The sequence below is a fragment of the Ciconia boyciana genome, chromosome 16 (genome assembly GCF_034638445.1).
Source record: "Ciconia boyciana chromosome 16, ASM3463844v1, whole genome shotgun sequence".
Taxonomy (NCBI): Eukaryota; Metazoa; Chordata; class Aves; order Ciconiiformes; family Ciconiidae; genus Ciconia; species Ciconia boyciana.
In genome coordinates, this window is record NC_132949.1 from 6,590,336 (window position 1) to 6,614,593 (window position 24,258).

Here is a 24,258-nt window from a genome sequence, read left to right on the forward strand (position 1 = left end):
GAGCTGCGGGCCCGGAGCGGCGCGGGTGTGGGCCGGCGGCCGGGGGTGGTCGCGGGGGACGCGGCCGGGGAGGGCAGCTCCGTGCGCGGGGCAAGAACGACCCCTGCAGTCGCCTGGCGGAAAGCCGCCTCGGCTCGCCGGGGATTGCGGGAACCCCGGCAGGGCTGGAGAGAGCTGGCTGCTACGTGCTCCGCGCCGTGGAGGTGCGGTAGCATGCGGGGGGGCGAATGCGTTGCAGCGGGTGTTAATCTCTTTCCGCTCATTTTGTAGCAGCAGGAGAGGAAACCCCCTCCCTCCGCCACCTCCCTCTCCCCGGCATGCCGGCACTGCCCCGCTGAGACGTGCAGAGTTTGGGGTTAACTCGCACCTGGCCGCCCTGGAATAGAGACTCTCCGGACCGGATCAGTTGGGGTTTGTTGTCTATGTCTTGTTGGGAAATCTGGTGGATTTTTTTCTCACTCGTGGAGGAAGAGCCTGGTGCTGGCAGTTGGCTTCCTGGTCTTTTTTGGAGGGCGAAGGAAGGGAAGGGATCTCGCTTGAGCCGCGCAGAGAGAGAGCTCGGACATGTGTTGTCAGCACATCTGGGGAATACAGTCTGCAAGTCCGAAAGGAAATTTGCTGGGATCGTTCAAACTGCGATATTGATCTTTGTTATTTTTTTTCGCCGAGGGATGCACTTGGCATGAGAATCGGAGGATGGAAATTGTTTGGGAGGTGCTTTTTCTTCTGCAAGCGAATTTCATCGTCTGCATTTCAGGTACGCAGCAAGCACAGAAAGGGCGGGGAGGGCAGGAGAAATACCATACAGGGTTCCCAGGCTTCCCCATAGCAAGGGGCAAGAGGTACAGTTAAACCCAAATCAAAATAGTAGTTGAAAAAGAAATGAACGATGTGTTGTGAGTGGATCGTGACAAAAATCAACAAACATTAATCCCCCTCCCCTTAATTCCAATACCTGTGTAGTAATTATGATACATTGGTCGCAATATATAACCACAGTGTACTGATTAAGTAGATGCTTATAATTCCTAATGTACCTGATTGTGATAATTAATCGCAACATTGCAGTAATCCCAGAATTTCCTAGCTCCTGAAGTTCTTAAACTCAGCTGATCTGTGGACCTTAAAAGGTTTGCGGTTCATTGGCGGAGTTGTCATATTCTGGTGCCACAGTTCAGCGTCTGCAAAGGAAGGAATGACACCGAAGAACGTGCCTCTGCTTTTAAAAGGAGCTTTACTGTGACCGTGCTCTGAAAATTAATTTTTTAAAAAAAAAAGCCCCATTCAAAGAACTCCTTGGTGGCTGGGATTCCAGCTTTAGGCTTCTTATTTTAAGCTTGCAAAGATCTCTCTCCCTTCCAGTATGTAGAAGTCGGGTAATTTCAGTTGTCACCAGAGCTTGTCCAATTAATGAATAGGCACGGCCGGGTGTCTAGCGTAAAGGATTGGAACAATTTATTCTTGGGGAAAACACTCCCTTCTACTGCAAAAGCCCTGGCTGCCTTGTTAATTTGTCATGTCAGTCATGCTGGAATAATTATGTTGCAGGAGGCAGGAGTGGGGAGGTGGCCAGTTTTCTAGTTTGGGACACTTCAGGGAGCCCCATGGGGATCCAGGCTGCCTGCGTCTCCTGCTGTTCCACTTCTCTGCAGGCTGCTTCTGCCCCCAAGTCATTGCATAAGTCCGGAAATGGGAATGCCAGCAACACAGGCAAGGCACTGCAGGGGGGAGGTAGGGGGTTCTGGTGGACATCTCAGTGTCCAGCCTGGAGGTGCTTAGAGAGAGGGAGCTCCACAGCTCCCTTGGGACCACGCAGAGGTTGGCCTGGGCCGGCTCCCAGCCAGCCAGCAGCCCCTGCAGCATCTCACCCTGGCAGTGCCTGCCCCCACTGCGCTTTCTGCAGCACTTCCTGACTGATCACCCTTACAGCCCTTAGGCTGGGGAGACTTACACGGACCTTTGGGGTGGCAGCATCTATGTTAATTTGTATTGCCTGCACCTGCCCCAAAACTTTTCTGTTCCTGAGCAAATAGTGTTGCTATCGGCCTGCGGGGTACGTCAGCCCTTCTTTTATCCCTACAGACTGGCACCATCTGCTACCAGGCACCCGGGTGACACTGGCAGCAACCCCAGGCTGACCTTCTACTTGTGCCCGTTGGTACCATCAGAATAATTCACCCTCTCACTCTTTAGAATAGCAAACCTGCTGCCTCTTGTCATTTAAATCTCACACTTATCTATTTAGCTCAGCGTGATATGCCACCTGTCCAGTTCTCTTCAAATTAGGCACTTTTTAAAGTACCACAGTGAGAATGGAAAAATGAAGCTCATCGCTTTCTTGGCCATTCTGACAGTAATATCCTGAGACAGACAGAAGCTGTCCCATTCTGTGCAGGTCCTTATGCCACACATTTAGCTGCCAGTGTTTCCTAATCTCCCCCCCTGCTTTCCTCATCTTCAGACATGGGAACCCAGGCTTCTGAAACTGAGAGTGCGATGAGTCCTGCAGGGGCTCTCATCGCTCTCCATCTCCCTCTAGCACTAAGAACATATCCATTTGATATCCATCTCTGTTTTCTTTTTCTCCTTTTTTGTTCTTTTTGGGGGAATAAAGTGAATAAATGAATGGTGGGATGCTTTTGCTGCATGGTTAAAGCTGTGGTTTCAAATAATTAATTTTAACCACACAGAGGATGCGTGCATGCATTTAGGCTTTCTTTTTTTTTTTCCTTCTTCCTAGGGATTTTTTTTTTTTTTCCAGGAATCCGTAGGATTTGTCATCTTGGTAAAAGGGATTAAGATCTGTAGATACCTGACTGGCACTAATGCTTTGTATCTTTCCTCTGTCATCCTTTTTACACTATGTTTTGTTGCATATTATCTAGCTGGGATGTCTGGATAACAGTGTAAGTAAAAGAAGGCGTAATGAAGCCTGTTAAGGTTTGCCTCAACACTGGATTCCAGAAACTGTGTATTTTTAGCACTTCAGCACTGGTCATTCATTCAACGTGTTACTTAAAAAAACCACTAGTTGAGCACACTGCTGCAAATTATAGGGATGTGAATTAAGGAATGTGGTAGTATTATTTTTTCTTCTTTTTTTTCTTTCTTATTAAGTCAGTTGTTTCAGCAATGAAGATACAAGACTGGTCTTCTGTTCAGGATCTTTCCTGAACATCAGCAAATGCTTGATTCAGTGTCTATTTAAACCTGTGATGGCCCTCCTACTAATTCCAGTGGTTATTTGGATTAGGGCCTATTAAGGGCTGCTGTTCAAAGGGATGATGTCAGTCACTGAATTGAACAGACTATTAAGTTAGTTTATCATTATTAGTAAACTTTTTTTTTTACTTATTATTAGTAAACTTATTACTTGAAACAGGTTCAATGTTATGTCACATTGTCTTTTGCTATGTATTTACATGACATTTAAATATAAATTATGCTGAATGTAGCACTTATGCTGTATTTCTTAATTAAAATAAATAATGAAGTTATACAATTGGCTTTTTGATGTCTCACATGCATGAATTTTTGTGAGACTTAGTATATGGACAGTAATTTCATCTATTAAAAAGAGGCATATATATTTCAAAATCTTTTATACCTAACATTTTTTATCAGTCAGTTACCTCTGTGTATGATAGATTCCTTGGTTTGGAAGAAATGCTACTGAGATTTAGGAATTTTTTTTTTTTTTTAAATTACTGGCCCTTGTGTTTGGGAGATAATTTATCTGTGAACTTCACAAACGGAATATTTTTGTTTTCTTGGCATACCGAATTAAGGCTTTTGGTACTTGAAATTGCTTGTTTGAAAGGAGAATCTAGTTTCTTTGTGCAGATGCAAATGAGAAATAAGAACAGATTGAAGGACCAAGAAAACAATTTCCATCCTTTAGAAAGAAATGAAAGCCCTCTTTTCTTCTAAGGCATGATGCATATATATTCCTTTGAGTTCTAGTCTCTGAGGAAAAATAGTTATGATTTGTATTATGATTTTTGAGGTTTTGTTCCTTTTAATGATACTACAGCATAGAAAGAACACAGGGTAGTAGAAGTGAAGATGTCCTGTAGATAGAATGCTGAAATAAGACCTCTCTGGTTGTCGTTCCTTTGAAGACGCAGATAATCATGGCGCGGGGATTATACTGTTTATATAGAAAGAGGATAATAGTTGTTGGTATGATGTCCAAAATTTCTTTCCTGAGTAATAATACCACCAAAGATCAATTAGCATCATTGTTCTCAGGTGGGATGTTGTTGATCCCGTAATGGCTGCCACCTTTGCTTGCAGAGTCATTTGTATAAACCATGAGCAATTTTTTTATGATTCTAGATATTAACAATCAATTTCAAGAAAAAAACCAGGACGCTGTTTTCAACCCTTTGCAGCATACTTCATTTAAATAAGAAAACGCTACTGTCATGGGCATTGATTAAGAAGGTTTCTATGTACATTTTCTATTAATCCATCAACAAAATCATTTATAAAACCTGCATGTTCGACATCTTTGTGGCTTCCTATGAATTGATATATTACCTCTTATTGTTTTGGCTTGCAGGAACTAATATGGATTAAATTCATGCAATCCCTACAGCTCTCTTATTATTTGGAAGTATTTTCATCCTTTGCCATTGTCCTCAAGTCACACAGGGGCAGATCCCTTCTATAATGTAACTTCTTTGGTCTGTTTGGCAGCACACAGGCATCATAAATCATGTATCATGAACAACTAAGATGGTATTAAAAAAAATCCTGTCTATCAAGGAATTCCACTGTGTATTGAGCATCTGATGTAGCATCTCCTGGCATTGAGGGCTAGGGGTGTATTTGGAGCACAGTTGCACTTCATTTTCTGTCTTGCTGCTTCTGCAGTCTCTGAGCTCTTATTACCTAGCATAACACAGAGTTGTCCTGTAGGAACTCTAAATTATGCCAGGGCTTGAATTATCTGCTGAATGGTGGTCTGTAAGGTCTGATAACTCTTCTTCTCTTAGCATTGTACAACCTGAGATAATTCAAGCTAAAGTAGTCTTGTAGAAGAGAAGAACATCAAGGCTTTAATGTCCATTAGTAACTAACAGTGAATGGTTCATTGTTATGTTTGGATGAAAATGTTGAAACCAAGTTAATTATTCTCAAATAGTGTCACAGAAAGAGCTTTTTCTGGCACTTCTAAGTAAGAAATGTAATATCCATGGGGAAGGAATTATTCATAGCACACACATATATATATATATATATGTATGAGAGAAAGTAATCACTAGGCATATAGAAAGGTATAACGTGCAGCCTGGTGCATCTGGTAACTAAGAGCTTTTGGCATTCAATCCATTACAGCATTCCTTCCTGCTTTGTCCCATCTCCACAGCTTCATGTGTGTGGGCAAACCTTCATGCCTGCACGGAGTTTGTTGATGTTACTGAAAATCCACGTGGATTCAATCCTCCTGCTCACATTCAAACACAGGATGGAGGCCATATGTTGGATCCAAAGACTCTCAGTTCCTTAGCACTTGAATGCTTTCTCACTTCAGAGATGTTGCCGCCTTTTCAAAAGGTGTGAAGATGTTTCTGCTTTAAAATTCTGTGGAAATAGCCTTGTAGTCTCCTATAAATGTCTGCTTTACTTTTTTTTTGTGTGTACTGTATTTTTCATAATTCTATTTTTATTGTTAGTTTTACAGCTAGAGCGTGACCAGATAGGCGCTGAAGTGCCAAAACAACACACATATTTTTAGCTTATGTAAAGGTAGTAGAAGGGAACGTTTATGAATAGTTTTGCACGTATTATGCTGAGCTATTTTCCATCCAATAAACTGATGGAAAGAAACTGGTAATCGCTGCTATTCTTTTCCAGATCTCAGTGATGAAGAGACCCAGTTTTCAAAGGGACCTCTTCGCCTTGTTGTGTTGCCTCATTGTTAATGCAACTGAACTAGATACCAAGCCTCCAAGACAGAATTATTATAAACAGGAATAAAACCCCAACTCAAATAAGCATTCTCAATTTCAGGGTATTCTTTAAGTCTTTAAGATGCAACTGATGTTGTAGAGAAGTTTTGCCCTTGATATTCTTGGAAAGGTTTCAGTTTTTAAATCTACAACAGCTAGATTTTAAATTCAGCAAGGGTTGAAATGGCTTTGCATTTGCATTATGAATACTCCTCGTATATCAATGAACAAGAAATTCCTGCTTACCCTAAAAGGTTGTTTTGTTTATTTGTTGCTATTGGTCAAAGTAGTGCTTGCTTTCTTGGTTGAAAGGTTGTAATTTAGCTGAGGAGGGAGCTGCTGTTTTCATCGTTACTGATTGTTTATGGCTAAACTTAACATGGCAAAGACTGAAGTGGATGATTGGCCCATCTGGGCTGTTAATAGAAGACTATATAAAACTGTTTTATGATTATCTCATTACCAGCTCAAGCAGCAGACAAAACTAGATGACAGTTATGGACAACACTGACATACTGTGATAAGTGTTATTTTGCTCCTGTCTTGTTTTTATCTTAACTATACATCATATTGGAAGGAATAGAAAATAGGAATTAAATTTTAAATGACTTGTTTAGAGGCAACACTGTATAGTGTGACTGCACTTCCATTGTAATGCCATCAGAAAGTGCAAAAGTGCCTGTCCATACAGCGGAGAATATTAGTTGGCAAAAAAAAAATCCACTGTGATAGATAAATTGAAACATTAATGGTAAATAAATAGGAAATAACTTTTTAAAAAGGATAATAATCTGGTATTTAGGAGAATTTGCAGCCCAACCTGTTTACAGTTGAATTCAAAGTAGTAGAATATTTTATTGCTGGTTTAACCATTGATGGATAAAAAAAAAAGGGTCTTTTAATGGAATTGCTGGAATATAAAATAGCAAGTTATTATTGTCATAAAAATAGAGGATGGAAACATTTTAGACCTATATTCTGTGTAGTATAATAGCCTTTCTGGTGGTGTAGACAAGTACTGGGTGCCTCATAGGCACATGGGTGCCCATAAATGTAAACTTCTTATTTGTCAATATGGGAAACATTTTCATGCAGTACTTAGCAGTTGACAGCTGAGGTAAGAAGGCACAAGGAAACCTATATTTACACCCACTTTAAAGGACCTTGGAACTCCGAGAATGTTATAAATGGCTGTAGTGTTAATGAGATTTGGGCCTTACAAATTGCAAAAACTTAAAGCTTGACAATGTGAAAAGCTTTAGATGGCAGGTCTCTGTGATCCTGTGGAGTGCCAGGTACAGCCTATCCAGGATTACAGCCCTAAAATATTTAATTTTCTTTGATTCACCTTGAAAAATTGAAGGTGATCAGTTCCCACATACATAGCATACTGAAAGCAATGGTCAAAACTAAAGAAAATAAATGCTTTCATTGTTTGATATATTTTTCCATATGAAAACATTTCTGGTTTAAATTAATGGATCTGTAACCTTTGTATTTCTGTAGCAAAATTGGTATCAAACTTAAATACTCCACAGTTTTATCTTTTGTAATATTATTCCCAGGAAAATATCACAGCAGCTGTAATTCACAAATAACTAATTAGAATGTACTTTTTAACAATATACTAAAATAAGTATAGAGATAAGATACTACCCATAGTGTTATCTGTTCATTTTGACATTCTTTCTTCCTCCCTTTATCATTGGTGCTTAACTTTATTAAGCTCAGAATACTGTATGTTTGTCATCTGGCTTTTAAGTATGGAACAGATAAGCTGTGCACTGACTGGTCCAAAGTGGCTTCTAAGCACATGCATGGAGGAGGAAGCTAAGCAACGTTATCCTTTTTTTCCCCTCTAAATGTGTTGACATCTCTAGCTTTTGGAAGTAGCGTTTGAGTAGATGGATTTAGAGGGAAACATGTTTTTGAAAAATCATCTTCTTGTCAGTTTTGTGGATTGTTTCCAATTTCTTTCCTACTATTAACTACTATAGTGCCCTGTTCTGCTTCAAGAATAGTCATCAGAATGGAGTTTTTCTCTTCTGCCATGGGTAGAAAGACTAGCACAGCAGGACTCCTACAGAATTTGCCTTATTAATGCTAAAAGGAAAAGATAATGAGTGATAGAGAAAGGTCTTTTGGTATGTGTGACTATACAAAACTGCACCATTTGAAGTGATTTTGGAATGACCATGTCCTCCAGCAAACCCTGCCTGATAGCTGTATTCCCAGTAGGATGGTGGTTGGGTAACTGAAGGAGCAAGTCAGGAAAGCTTGCTACTGCCATAGCTAAATTTTGTTTGGCAAGGTGACATACTTGGGCAGCTAGAAAGAGCCTTAATTTGTGTTTGCCATCATGGCAGAGAAAATAAACTTTCTCTCTTTAGGAAGAAGGTAGTGCTGAAGATTTGTGCTTGCTGGCAGAAAAGGATAACAATACTTTAGTAGTGCCCCTGAAAGTGAAATTTTATGGAGAATGAGCTATTTGTTCATACATAGGTGGAACGCCATACCATTTGCAGGTAAGGTGTGTTATTTCCCATGTGGGAAGCTGCAGTTACGGAAGAGAAGGGCTGCTGCTGCTGGAAAGAAAAGGTGTTTGATTGACCCTATGCTGGTCCTAATGCTGCTGCTTGGGAGTGTGTGAACAGCTACTGGCAGGAGATTTCTGTGAATGGGATTGTATGGTCTGGATTTTTCTAAGAATGAAAGGTGTGAATGAGAAGAGCTTTGCATTATATTTCAGTCAAAAAGAAAAAAAAAAGATGAATTTCAGTAGCAGACCTTGGAACAGTTTGCAGGGAGCATGTAGTATCGGCCATACTTTCACAGATGGAGAAACTGAGGTAAAACGTCATGTGAAAGGTCACCCAGCAGCAATTTAAGTAATTACAGTCCATTTTCACTCTCATTTTTGCCTTGCAGCACTAGGATTACTCTTACACCTTGTTTGTGGTCAGGGCATGACATTGAATCACCTCACTGAAATGAGGGAGCACGAGGCCTCCATGGCACAAGGCTGGTGCCAGGGTCAGGAGGGAAGGCAGTGACAGGCCCGGGGATGAGCCCACAGGCTCTGCAGCCTCATCCCCCACCCCTGGGGTCCAGCTGCTTCATCTGTGTCAGCTCTGATCCTGCACAGCTGAGTAGCCTTGGGTCAGGCTGTGGAGAGAACCGTGAGAAGCCATGTCTGGTGCCTCAGCGGCTCTGAGCTGCGTTTAACCTCAGTCCCCCACCTGCCCTCAGCCTTGTGCCCTGCTGCTCCTCACCTCGTCTCGCCTTGCTGACTGGACTAACCAGCTTGACCACGGACCTGCCTCCTCGCTGGGGATGTGTTTCCTCACTACAGACATGCCTGGTGATGGCAGGAGGGTGGCTGACCTGCACGGCTCTCCTGCACCTGCTCCTCATGTCAGGGGACTGAGAGGCTGTGCCCCACAGGAAGGTGACTGCCCGTGTGGCACTGCCTGCCCTTGCAAACTCCTAGAAACATCTTCCTGAAAACGGGTTTTATAAGCTACATGCTAACGCTGCCTTTCGATTTCTGATGGGAGGGGGGACAGCTGCAGCTGGGCACACTCGATGAGTTCAGTGGACGATGAAACCTGTCAGTCTGGCCCCAAGAAACATAAAACAACCATTTTGAAACCTCTAGAACTTGAAGCCCAGCTGAGCAGTGAGTTCATGGTCATTTCTGCTCCCTTGCCTCTTGACTTCGTGCAGTTTGCTTCAGCTAGATTTATCCTCAGTGTTTAAACTTGTGTGGCTTCCCCGGGAGTGAAGGGTCACAGAATGGGGCCTGGTGTGTCCTCTCAGAGGCTGGATCCCTCCTTTTCTCTCTGCCTGTGTATTACGAGGTATTTTTTCTCTTCATAGTAATAGCAGTTAAGTTACCGTGAGGTGTAATTATGGTATTGTCCTGGTTTCAGCTGGGATAGAGTTAATTTTCTTCCTAGTAGCTGGTATAGTGCTGTGTTTTGGATTTAGTATGAGAATAATGTTGATAACACACTGATGCTTTAGCTGTTGCTAAGTAGTGCTTACACTGGTCAAGGACTTTTCAGCTTCCCATGCTCTGCCAAGTCAGGACAGCTGACCCAAACTGGCCCAAGGGCTATTCCATACCATATGGTGTCATGCTCAGTATAGAAACTGGGGGGAGCTGGCTGGGGGGCAGCGATCGCTGCTTGGGGACTGGCTGGGCATCAGTCAGCAGGTGGTGAGCAATTGCATTGTGCATCACTTGTTTTGTATATTCTTTTATCATCATTATTATTATTTTCTCTTCCTCTGCTGCCCTATTAAACTGTCTATCTCAACCCACGGGTTTTACTTTTTTTTCCGATTCTCTCCCCCATCCCATGGGGGAGAGGGTGAGCGAGCAGCTTAGTTGCTGGCTGGGACTAAACCACGGCAGGTATACTTAGGAATTACATCAATTAGAGTTTAACTTAAATTGGTTTCCAGGAGTTAGTGTGATATTAAGGTAAAATTCAGATCCACACAAGGTTCCTCCATAAAGCTGTGTTATTTAAATTCTGCTTAAATTATTAACATTCATTCAGTTGGCCTCTTTACGTTTTTATTGTGACTATGAGTAACAAATAGGTTCCTCAAAGTGCAGCGCTTTGCCTGCCTCATATTTCACATCCACTTGGCGCAGATGTAGGTGACAACAGAAAGTTAAGGGCACCAGAGGTTTTGGCCCTAAATTTTCTCTTTGAAATTTGCTCTCTCAGCAGACCAACAGGTTCCTTTACATACTGATGCAGTTGTTGGATATGCTGTGTACACATATGTGAATTTATTTTGGGGGGTGAAATCCTCACCCCAAGGCATTTCACCCATGATGTCTGTAACTCCCACTTTTTATTTTCCAGTATATTCACCTGGTTTCACCGTTTGCCGTTTTTTTGTTCACATTCGTATTTATAAGTGGTATCTTATTGTTATAGTATGTTTTTGTGCCTGCTGGAAAACAAAGTAATCTACAAGGACTCCACAGTCTTCTCTCATTTGCCCAGATGATCCTGAGGGTGCTATGTGGCAGTTAGTAATTGCAAGTGGGATTTAAAGTTATCTGCAGATGCATAATTTTTATCTTCAGTAGCCCCCCTGGCACTCTCTCCAAGTTGTTAACAATTCATCTTTGCCAGTCTGTAATTGTGCGTTTGCTCTAGAGTCACAGGTATTTAGCTCACTGTGGAACAGGATGCAAAATAGTGTAATAAATAATATGATTTATTTTTATTAGGTAGCATAAGTATGTTTTCATACTTGCGAGCTAAAAACTTAGTCATCCTCTTTAAATTTTATTGTGATACGTTAATACACAGATTCAGCAAAATGCAAAACTTAAAAGACATGCTTAAGTGTTTTGCTGTGTCTTAAGTCTTAATATGTAATTGTATAAAACAACTTAGATTAAGGATGCGCTGAAGTGCTTTGCTGAAGCAAGGAGTAGCAGTGGTATAATACACAAGTAGTACAAAGCCTTTGGAAAAGCCCAGCTAAGATGAGCAGAAATTTTCATAATCTGTGATTAAATTATACAGTTGTGTAGAAAATAGTTGTTTATCCAGGTAAAATCATATCAGTTCTTTGTGTGGTAAAGTGAAGATACGGACTTTTCTAGTATGGCTAACATAGCAAGAGAAAAATGTACAATTAGAATTAAAATAATCTGGATAGTACTTTGTTAATTCTCACTTTATGGGTGCCCTGAACAGACACAATTTTTCACAATAGTAAAGAGATTTCCCCTGGACTATGGTAAACAAAACCAAAAAACTAAAAAGTGAAATAACAAGAGATGAGTGGTAATACACAATGCTTTTCATATGTGAATTTCTGTTCCACTTTTTTTGCAGCACAAATTTTAATTTTATTTTGATCAGACCTCAAGTCCTGATATAAAGAGGACATCCTGTGTACAGACTTGGGCTGTGGGGCTGTGTGGCATGACTGGTGGAAGGACAGTGGCACAGCCATGTTGTGCTATGAGGCACCCACTCTACCAGTGATGGCACCACTCTACCAGGTGGTGCCAACAGTGGTGCTTGGGAAACCTCATGCCAGTTTCGTGCAGGCAGCTGGCATAGCCTAGATTGCATAAGCAGAGTTTAGTCAGACCAATATAGGAAACTTCTTGTGGGGGATATATAAAAATACCTGAGGTTCTGTATATCCCTCTGTCTGGGACCAAAACAAGCCAAACATGTCCTCTCTACTGCTGAGAGCAGGTGGTAGCATATTCAGTATGTATCAGTAGAAAAATTCCTCACGTTTTAAATGAAGTAAGGCTTCATATATGGTATTATGAATAAATTTCTACCATGGGCAAGAAAGTTTACGTAAGTATTGCACTATTTATAAAAATGGCTGGACAAAGCTCTACAGTACATTGACATCATATTTATGTATTTGGGCTATATCTACTAAAGGGCACAGAGCCTGCAAACTTTCTCCTTTCTGTCCTCCAGCCATTGTCCTGCTTCCGCTCTACTTGATGCTTCACAAACAGCAGCAAGTAACTCTCATAACTCATGCTTGTAACTCTCCCATTTTCAGTTCCTTACTTTTTGTAACCGGGACCTTCTGTGTCTACTATTTTTATGTTTTTAAATACTTACTTACTTTGCAGTAATAAAAGAGCATATCTGACAGGGTAGTCAGCATCTTCCTTTTAATGCTCCTGAAAAAGAACCTATGACTCAGATTTCAGACCACAGCAAATAACAGTTGAATTTAAATCCTTTTTGAAAGGTCTCCCTTTCAATGGCTTCTTTACTGATAATCCTAATAACTGTTGTGGAGGACCAAATGAGGAAATGTGTCTTGATCACATAACATTACTGGACACCTAAGAATTGATTTTAGTCATTGAATACTCCAAAACTTAAAATCTTTGAAATAGAGCATTCTTCTGTATAAAAACAGAGTATATGACATAATACTATTGCATTATTTTTAAAACTCTTAAGTGTTTTGGATATAACTTTCACTGATATTATATAAACTGTACAGAAATAATCTGGCATTTGCTTGGAATGACAGTCAGCAATTCCTACACGTTTATTTAAAATCTTATGTAGAAACAAAAAAGTATTTGTTTTACAAAAGTTTGGTTTGGATATTTTGCCAGGGAAAAAAGCAAGCTTTGCTAATATAGGCTGAAATAAAGTGTAAAATAAAATCTTCAAATCAGCTCTTAGTTCACAGAGGTAGTGTGCAGTGGAATTACTCTGCCAAAAATGTTGGCATTGAGTTTAGTTAAGTATTAAGCAGAGGTCTCTTGGTAAATAGTCCCATTAGAAACATACTGTGACCTCTGCTGCTGGGATTCAGGTATGTGAGAGAACTGTACTTAAGAGCTTTACTAGTCATGTCGTCAGAATGATTTTCAATCACTTTGGTCATTGCTGGATTAAAATTGAGGCTGCAGAGATTAATGGTCTGTTGTTACTAATCCACTAAACCCCTGTTCCTAGATCTTTTAAATTGACCAAACCTATAGATTGTTAAGTTACTGAGAGATATGGATTTGTAATGGTTTTAACTATCTTTCTTGATGTTTGGTGTTAGCAGTATCCTATTATGTATTGCTCTTTGAGACAGTAATCTTGGCTGTTCTTGAATGGAAGTGAAATTTATAGTTTTTTATTTATCCTATTCTATAGCACAGTAAAAGTGTGTAGCATTTTAAATGAGTGTGGGTGAAGAAAGCTTTACTATGTTTAGATACGAGCTGGCATTAGTAGAAGCTCAAATAAGAACAATAGAAATTAAATCTTGTCTTTACTTCATTGTTACAAATGGTGGCCACTGTCCCTAACTGTCAAAATAGCCACTATCTCCCTTTAGTTTCTCTGCCATTAACAGTGGTGGTTGTCCCCTCAAGTGGGTTTTACTGACATTTGAAGATGTGGCCAAAAGCGAAATGGCTGTTCAAGATTTTGGAAAATTATGTTTTCTAAACTAGCACAGTATTTGGAGTATCAGGGCTCAGGGCTATTCCCATAGATCTAGCACAGTTAGATATAATTTCTGTACTTAATTTCAGTACTTAATTTCTGTGCAGGCATAAGAAGTTTTCCCCAGGTGAAAAACAATGTACCAAAAAAAAAAGAGGAAGGAAATGAGGAAACAGTTCATCCATCTACTGAGACACGAGGAAATTTTGGGCACAACAGTGTAGTGGTTTGGGTTTCAGCAGGGATCTGTAAACAAGGCGCACGAAGAGAGTTTTAACAGGTCTCCATCAGTACAGTATGGGAGAGACAGGAGTTAGGGGAGAGGGAATGGCACGTGGAAGAAATCAGACTGTGATTGTGGCTGGGAGAGTTCTGGGGGCATTTAATCTGAGTGGATAGCTTTACATTAGGCAAGGAGAGGGATGGAGCCCCTCACGTATGTGTTTTGGGCCCTATTTATCACATCTGTGCTTAGGGTTGCAAATTGGAATTGTTTTGGCTTTCAAGTGTTTCTGATTTTGTGACATACTCCATTCTAAAAATGTAATTAAAAAAAGAAGAGTTTGATTTTGAGTTCTAGAAGAATGTAAAACATATTCTTTTAAAAATTATTTCCTTTGATGAAAGGAGTTGAGTACCTGGTGCCTGCCAGATTGGTGTGGACATATGCAATGTCTACATGAAATACAGAAGAAGAAACTGATTTTGATTGAATAAATAATGGCAACAGTCTAGCTCTAAACAACTAGGTTTTGGTGCTTGTTTAAACTACAGTGTAACTACCTCTTTCATAGGAAGCATACTTAGGTTATAATCTAATTATATTTTGCTCTGAACGTGTTTTCGATTCCTATCATTATATGCTGAAAACAAGCAGAAATTTTTTGCTTTTGCGTTCACCGCAGAAGATGTGGAAAAGTCATAGGAAAGTATACTTCTGCATTTTAACTGCACTTGCATTAATCTGCTTGGGAGAGGGGAGTAAGCTGTATTTTTAATTTGTATAAATTAATAACCCTTTAAAATAACTGAAAAATAATGTATTTCTGATTTAAAGGGTCAGATTTAAATGTCATAGAGGGTCATTAAAATGTCATAAAGGGTCATTTAAATGTCATAAAATTTTATGATTATTAAATTACTACAAATGTATTCTACATGTTTATACTAACATACAGCAAGGTAACATGGCTTTAACTTTATAATTGACTTACAACTCTGTCAGAGAATTCTAGTGATTAAAATAAACCCTTTATTTCATGCAACCATCTCTGCTTCTGAACCCTGGTGATTTGGCTTATTCTTTTGCCTTCTGGTTATCTCAGTAATAGTATGTCTTGATTAAGGACTGCAAAGAGCTTTTACATCTGTTCTTGTCACAAAGCTATGGAGGATAAAGTAGGCCAAAGCTAACTCATCATGCAAACTATGGACCTCCAGTTATTTCTTTCCCTCCAGATTTAATGTCGTGTTCAAATAAAACTGGGACTGTGGAAGTAAACCCAAAGCATTTAAATGGATTTTTGGCAGTTTCTCAAAGCGCTGTTGAGGAAGAAGAAAATACTAATGTAAGACTGAAATGTATATGACTGGATGAAAAAGATGAAGTTACTGTCTTGCCAGCTATTAGGAAATACAGTCCTTATCCTATAGGAAATCAGAGTTTGCCATCTAAGTGAAAACAAGTCACACTTACTGAGGTGAATAGATCAATAAGAATAGTTATTGTGAAACTGAAAGGAAAAAGTTACTTCTTTCTTATTTACGATATAAATACTTGATACCAGCTAAACACGAGGCTTGTCCTCAAGTCATGTTCTATAGAAGACTAATTTGTGAGAACTAGACACCGATTAAACTCACAACATAAGGGAGTTAATGTTTGCAGCCTCATAGACAGGCTTTGAAGCTTCAACTGGATGTTGCAAGTGATTTAGAGCTGGATCTAAATTATAGGCCCACAGTAGGGTGGAAAACAGTACCCTGACCTTTAGCTAGCACTTAGGCCAGCCACTGAGCAGTTTTTCCTACCTAGTCAGGTTCACATTGCAAACAAATGAAGCATTTGTTGAGTGGAGAGACACCAGGTAGTTTCTCTGTATCCCTGTAATGCATTTGTGACTGGCTACTGAATGGCTTCACAGGGTTAAGTTGAATTGCCCTAACTAGTAGCTGAAAATGTATTGTGCTGTCAGACTTAGCTTTCTCTGTTTAGACACTTTAGGGACCAAGGGCTTGACTGTCCACTGTCTAGCATCCAAAGTAGTTATTTATAACCCCACTGAGTAAGTGAGAAATACTACTCTATTAGAATGATAGCAGTTTTTACCCGCTTGGCTTTAGTGTAAACTAACAAGCAGCCAGATGCTGTATTTACGTAAATCAACGTAACTCAAAAGATCTGTTCTAGTTAGAGAAAGGAGCTAGCTCAGAGCATGGGTGCTGCAGGATCAGGTCTTGGGATGCATCATTTTGGTGACTTTGGCTTTTGATCAGAAGTAAGATGCCCACTAGCTCTGTTAACCTGAATGTTTATTGCATGGTTCTAATCCAGGTTTAAGATTGACTTAAATATTTTAACAGTTGCAAAATAAACACGTAGTCCACTAATTTTTGGGGATTTGTTTTTACAGCAATCATACACAGAGAACCCTGTTACTGGTGGTCCATTTTTTTAAAGCTCCTGCCATCTCTTGCACTCTTGGTATTGCTGTTTTTTTCTCAGTTGCTCTTAAAGGCAATATTAACAGATGGTATGCATTGCTCATTAAATTTCCATCTACACCTCTCCAAGGACTGCAAAGATGTTGGGAAACAGACCATGTTACTGCAGTAAGCGCTTAGAAGCTTGGAACTTACTGTGCTATTCATGAGCAGTTTTCACTATCAGTGTGTTTTGAGTGCTACAGCAGTAGAGTTACAAATACATTGGTGAAATATTTCTAATTTAGCCAAGTCCAGGTATGTGCTACTTTCTCACATATTGAGTAAAATGTATGTGTTTCTTTCATACTTGCTGTATTTGCGCTTTGGTAGTGTCATAGTCAACAGCTCTTCCCTCTTATAGAAATGTCTTAACACTGGACATTAAACCTATATATCTGTAACATTAAACCTATATATCTGTAACAATTTACCACCGCCATTTACATGTGTCACCTGAGGTACCTTTACTTTTCCTTGAGATCACTTTCTCTATAATGCTTAGCTCTTCTTCTTGTCCTGTTTGCAGTGATGACACTCTTTAAATAGATTAGGTATATAGATGTTACTTTTAGGCTTTCTCAACTTGAATGTATCTTTGTCTGAAGAGGCAGCGCTTTGATGTGCGAGTTGGAAGGACACTGTGCCAGTGTGGAATTCACTTTCCTTATGTTTCAAATTGGTGGCAAGAGATGCAGAAATCCAACTAGCAGATAAGAATTCTCATTTCAGCTTCTTTATAACTCTGATTTTGGAACTGATAGGATCTGACTAGCAGTCCCAAACATATCAATATAGCCAGAAATAGGGTGCTCCCATCTTGTTTCTCTTAAGCTTTTCTTTTCTTTAGTGAAGTGTTGGATCAGAAAGGTTAAGTTGTTGTTGATTCCATGGTTCATGGAAGGTTAGGATTTAGTTCACATTTCTTTCATAATCGACCTGTGTTAGGGATAAGGAAGCTAAAAAGTGGATAGTACATTAAGTGGCAATGAGATCTACCCCTACTATTTTTACAGAAAGAAACACTTCAACCCTTCCATGTTTGAGGTGGTCTGAATGGGCACAGGGACGAGTGGAAATTCAGTAATCTCTTGTAGTATTTTGTATTTCTGTTTATGATTTTCTGTTGGCTAGGGATATTTCATGTTCTAAAAGCAAACTCTAAATAAAAAGTGATGTTAAATAAATCCATTTCAATAAAGGGCTACAAAAAGCTGTATAGGCACTCGTAAGACAAAACTAACCTGGTTTGTATTAATTTAGATTGTTTATTTGGAAGAGGCTAAAGTGAACCTAGTAAACCCAGTTTAAATTTATCCAATACAATTTCTGAGCATAGGCAAGAAGATTGCCTACCTTACATGCATATTTTTTCCTTGTGATTTACAAGAGGCAAATGTTATACTCTTGGAGACTTGCAAAATGAAGGAGCCATCTAAAGTAGCATCAAGAAAGTAGGAGATTTTTTTTAAGTTCCCAACTTAAGAAAATGAAAAGTAATACAATCAAGAGTGGGACAAAATGCTCTTTCATGTACAATTAATAGAAGTGGTGTCCTTAAGCATGAAAATATGTCATTGTGCTAATTATCAACATGCCAGTGATACTATATTTGTCAGTAGCACAGTAGGACTGATCCTGATCCATAAAGGTGCAAAACAGTAAATTTATCAGCGCTCCATAATTTAAAGTGGTACAAACAAGAACTGAAGTTGCTTCACTGAGTAACTGGAAGACCTAAGCTGTACTTAATTCTGCTTGGAGTCTTGCTTCTAATCCCATTAAAACTGCTGAAGGTTTTACCACTAACTTTCAGTCTACCAAAATTGGACTGCAGGGACAGCAAGTGACTTTCACCTAAGATATTTCGAAGCTTAGGCAGTTTGAGGGCATCCACTTTCTTTCCTGAGGATAATGTTCTTCTCCTCTTCAGCCTCTGTCATTGCTTGCACCCGTTCCTTAGTTCTGAGTTAGGAGAGGAAAAGGACAGGAGTACACCAGTATGGGGAATAAAGAGTGCATGGATCTGAGGGGTGGAATAAAAGAAGAGTGGAGGAAAAGATAAAAGAATGAGGATATAGACTAACACGGAGGATGCTGGCAATGGCAGATAGCACTGAGATTGGGTGTTTCATAGTGCACTTTGCCAGAACCAAATGAGAAAGAGTGACAGTCTGATGACAGTCCACTTTCCTACTTGCTTTTGGTTCTGGTCCTAAATAGATAGGAATCAGGTTTGTAGCTTCCATAGGAAAAAGACAATCTTTTTGTCTGAACAATCACAGAGGTAGAGATACAGAGAGCTTGACTGTTCAGTCATCAAATCTTGATTTTTTTGTTTTAAACCCTTAACTTAGAGCACTGAAACCATCAGAATCCTTGAAGACAAAATTGTTAATAACTTAAATGCTGAAGTTCTTCACTATGTAGCTGTTGACCTTTGAGGAGTCTGACTGCTTACTGAGATTATTTCATTAGTATTTGCACATTGACTTCCTGCCAAGAAGTCAATCTGCTTTTCCTTTGCATGGTTTTGTTATTTTGAAGGTCTTCAGCTGTGGAATAAAATCCACTATGTAACAAAGAGCTGGCAGAGTTGGAAGCTTTCCAGTAAAAGCCTTCCCAGGTTAAACTCTGGTGATGCTGAAATACTACAAGTGTTTTATGTGGCCTCCTTTCCCTTGTGCTTCACCTAACATAGCTGTTCCTAAGAAGGGCAACAGTTAGTTTTAGTTCCCACTGCCCCCAAGAGAATGTTCTACTTGTTATTTACAGGATGGAATTTATACATCATTTGAACCTGGGACTTGGACTGTATTTGTGTTCTTTTATCAGCCTCAAAACAGTTTTTTTAAAGATGTTTATGATGAGCTTAATGATCCCTCTCACAGAGTTGATTAGTTGTGATGTAAATGACAGTATGGATCTCGTATTGTATTTAGGTGCTCAGTATTTCTGCATTGTTGAAGACACTTATACAAGCTGTCTAAAATAACATGTAAATATCACAATGAAAAAAGCACAAGGAAAGGCTGTATCAGAAAGGGCTGACTCAAGAGCAGATTAACTACCAGTGGCCACCAGGAAAATGTCAGTTTCTTTCTGATGCAGGATAAAAAAGGAGGAAGGTGGATGTACACTATCTCTTCTTTTTTCTCTTCTTCCCCTAGTTTCTTCCCCAAAAGGAGAGGAAGGTCAAAGTGTCACCTGAAAAAGCTGGATGGAGCTAGCAACTTTCTATAGGCAGTTAAAGATGTCTGAACTATGAATGTCCTATTTATTGAGCCTACAGGGCTGAGATCAAATTTTTTATGATAGACAGAAATTGATGAGCCTGTCAAATACTTAGAGCCTGGAGGATGAAGGTATGTTTTACACTTTATCATTAGACTTTGAGTTCTATCCTTTGGTATATTGGCAAGGCCTGTGTTTCGCAAGGGTAGACTGAAGTAACTCTCATGTTCCAGTCCAGTGGAGTAAATAAACAGCTACATTCTGCAAATGTTGCAGATTGAGGATCAGTTTCAAGGAGAGCCCAATTAGAAGCATATGAAGGCAGCCTGGCCTGTCTCCCTGGGATAGGGCATGCATGACTGTAAGTATTCATCTAGTGCCTGACAGGATGGAGCTCTCTCCCTAATTGGAGCTTTTGGATGCTACTCCAACCTAAATGATATTGTAAGTCAGCACAGCTTCACTGATCTTGCTAAATATACATCTGACTTGCACTAGCTGTAGGCTGTCTCTTCCCAGAGATGAGAGCTGTGGGCCTTATTTTGCTCTGCAGGTACTAAGGGAGCTTGAAGCAAGTGTGAGAAGGCATTATTATTATTCTCAGTTATTCCCAGGTTAATACAGTGGAACCTCTGGCTCAGGAGATTCCTAAACCTCTAGCTGTAATGGCTGGAAGGTATTAGATGAAGGATCTCTCTTTGCTGCCTATTTTTGTTGCTGCCCTTTTGCTGCTGACTATTGCTGCAGATCAACAGTTCCCAAACTTGTTTGCCCCTGCATCCAGAGTATGGGATAACGAGGGATGGAGCAGCTCTGAGAATCCTTTGCCAGAGAAGGGAGGAGAGAGTGAAAGATCTGGAACAAGAAGCGTCCATGGGTGCTAGGAGCTTAGAGCTTAACCGCTGCTTCACATTCTTCCCTCATTGGGATTACTTTCTTTCAGGACCTTTGCCAAAAAGCAGGGGCTCAGCTCAATACCTGCGGCCTTGGTTCTGTGCTTGCTGAGTGCAGTGCCCCTTTCCTCAAGTTTCTTTTTACTGCTGCATCTGCTGGTCCAGGTACTCGCTTCCCCAGGCATATCCCCTCTCCTAATCCCAGAAACTCTTCAGTAACCCACTCTTAAAGGAAGCGCTCGTATCTCATCTGCTGGGTTCTGTTTGATCTGCTGTTGTTCTTTCATATGAATTACATTCACATTTGTTATGGTTGCAAATATTATGCACATTTGTACACAGATGTATACCACATCACACACATGCATATATTTGCATATATGTGTGATAAAAATGGAGTCAGCATCTGAGAGAAACAGATTTCCTTGATAAGCTTGAAATAAGTTACAAAGCCTACATCTTTATCAAATGAAGTGCTTTGGGCTGGATTTTGGTATCTGCTATAACTGGGACTGGCTGGCTGAGTGAAGACAGCTGTGCTTGATGCTGGGGTGGGAAGATGAGCAGACAGTTGGTGTGGAGGAGATTGCACCCGATGAGGTGCTGTGGAATGGTGGAGGCAGAGAGAGAAAGAGAGGAGATAATTAGGTCTGAGAGCCAGTTAGGTATGGGAAAAAGAGAGGAGAGACCTAACCTTGTAATCACTTCGGTAGGTACAAGAATTATGCCATTTGGTAGAATTTTAGTTTCATTAAAAAATAAGAGTGGGGGAGAGGCAAGTGAGGAATTCATACACACAATCTAAAGTTATCTTAACACTTTAGAAATACCAGAAGTATGATTGCTTGTGCAAGGGTTGTGTGGGAAAAGACACTAATTTAGCACATTCTCATTTTATTGCAGAGGTTGTGGGACACAGTGAATAAATGAGGGGATTGCAGGAAGAGGAAAAGATAGTCACAAAGGAATTTAAGGCTTCTCTAGAGAATAGAATTTTATCACTGTCTCTTCCAGAATTTGTGTTGCTTGGCAACACACTTTAATCAAGCTTTTCAGGGGTGGTCACTAATTGTATGTTTCTTGTTTCCCCTGAGGCCTGATTTGCAGAAGTGCTGAGCAGTTACAGCTAAAACAGGTCAATGGGAGAAATATTTTGTATATATCAAATGCTCTGCAAGTCTAAGGCTGTAAAACTTGTACACTGGGGCTACAAATTGGCTAATAAAAGGTAGAGAATATCTTTCTCTGACTCTGGCATTCATTTGCACATTTGTAGAAAAGGGACACCACCTGTTCAGGAACGCTCAGGAATCAAACATTTTGGGAGTTTGAATCATGTGCTAAAAATCTGTGATACTTTTACCTTGAAGTGCTAGGAAGACTGGCTGAAGTGGCCTTTCACGGCACTGCCCGGTTGGCTTCAATTAATGAGCCTTTGAGGGTTTTCTTCTGCACTGGGGGTCTAAGCAGCAGCCCTTTCTCTCTATCTCGGTCCCAAGTGTTAGGCTGAGGAAAAAAAATGCTCAAATACTCAAATACTAGTCATCTTAAGGAACGCATAAAGTAAAACCAGTCCCCTCCGTTTACTCAGCTTTCTACTTCCAAGTGTTGGCCCCACCTGAATTTCTACTAACTTACTTAACCTAAGAACCATTAGGTGCTTACATAATTGTTAGCTGCAGGTCTGGGTTCAGATCATGTTCTGTTGAAATCATTGTGCAATTTGACCAGACTGCAGTAGAGGAGAAAGAAGATCAGACCCTTAAAAAGACAGCTTTTGCTATCAGCACATAAGGAAGCAATGCCCAGAGATATCATAGCTTTGTAATGACAGCAGTCCTTTTGTCTACTGTGTCTTGGGCTGAAGTTTGGAAGCCTTTTCCTTCCTAAAGTCCAGACAGGTCTTTTTGATATCTTTTTGAGGGGAAAGAGCAAAAATTAAAATTAATCTTATTTTTGTCATGTTACTATAGGATAACACTAATGTGACTGTGGGCCATATGTAATGAGATGGCTGGCTTCATCCAGCCCCTAAAGTGCTTCTTAATCTGTGTATTGATGATCGTAGACCATCTAGCTCTTTTATGCATGGAAGACTATTAAAGAATTTCTATATTAGCCTTTTATAAAAGGATGTAAGCATGTGTAGGAGTTAAGTAAAACATGTCATGTTTTAATCCATTAGGAGTGACTGTGGTTCTTAATTCAAAGCCTAGAGAAATGTAATTTATTTAAACAGTACTTTCTATTTCTATAGTACCTTCTACTCAAATATCTCAAAATGTTTTCCACTAATTGTTATACAGAAATAAAGAGATGCTGCCGCTCAGTGTGTACAACCCTCTTTGGATAGGTCAAAGACGGTTGACTCATAGCTCACTGCCAAATCAGAATAGTAGGGCTTTGCACTGCATTTCACAGAGATAATTGTCCAGACAAACTATAAAGCAATGAAAAAGTTGCCTTGAGGGTATTGAGGCTTCCAGGTCCAAATCTTGTATCGTTCTTAATGCAGATTTATGTGAGGCAGGGCGGCTTACAGCTAGTTGATACTCCAAATTGAAATAGTGTAAATGATGCCAGTTTTTTATTGCTTTAGTTAAACCCAGTGCAAATGTCTGTGTTAGCATTTTAAATGGATTCTGACCTAATTTATGTTGATTTATGGTTGAAATTGTGTTTACAGTTGTGACGCTAACCTGACTAGTACTGTACTAGTTTCTGTTGACTGACTTCACATGAACTGGTGGAGCCTCTGGGTTTGCAGACAAGACTTTGACTTCTTTGGGAAACAGTGCCAGGGAGAAGGGTAGGGGGTGTTAGATGATGAAGCAGCAGCTTTAATACAAAATGCCTGTTCAGGGTGATAATCGTCCTAAGGAAACAGGCCAGTGTATGTCCCTCATGTCACTTAGTACTGTCAGCCCCATTCCACCACAGCACTTGTGCACATGATGCCACACTAAATTCAAGAACATGGGTGAATGCAGATGGAAGGAAAGTGGTGCTATTGTTTAAGCAGGCATTTGGAGCTTAGGGTTTAATATTTTCCTTAGTTAGTCTGTCTTTAGCATTTCTTTGTCATTTTTTTTTAAACCTGGGATGAATGAAAAGTTGTTCAGGGAAGAAGAGAAAGATTGGCACTTGAGATCAGAGGTGACAAGATTTCAGAACTGTTGTGCTTTCTGAGACAGTTAAAATTTGCTAAGCTTCTGGATCACCTTGACACTTACTCAAATTACAGCAGTGTTATCTGTGGATTACCACTGTGTTTAATAGCAAGAGAATCATTAATGCCTAACATTTTAATGTATACTTAGCCTCTGATCTGTGACAAGTCTATAATTGTGTATTGAAAATTCTTTAAAGATGTATGATGAAAAGTGATTAGTGATCACTTTTAGATTATTGACTTAATTTCCAAAATGGAATGCCTAGTCTTTTGGGGTTTTGTTTGTTTTAATACTCAGTAATGTAGCTTGATGGTCCACAAAA

The 24,258-nt window shown here is 39.9% G+C and overlaps 1 protein-coding gene across 1 annotated transcript in view; it reads left to right on the top strand.

The window, feature by feature from the left end:
* Positions 1 to 275: 275 nt before the first annotated feature.
* CA10 (carbonic anhydrase 10) overlaps positions 276 to 24,258 on the top strand; it is a 209,802-nt gene continuing 185,819 nt past the window's right edge. Inside the window, exons 1-2 of the mRNA XM_072881275.1 lie at positions 276 to 411; positions 670 to 757. Of these exons, the coding sequence (XP_072737376.1) occupies positions 697 to 757 (61 nt within the window). The 5' untranslated portion in view covers positions 276 to 411; positions 670 to 696. The remainder of the gene's footprint in view (positions 412 to 669; positions 758 to 24,258) is intronic.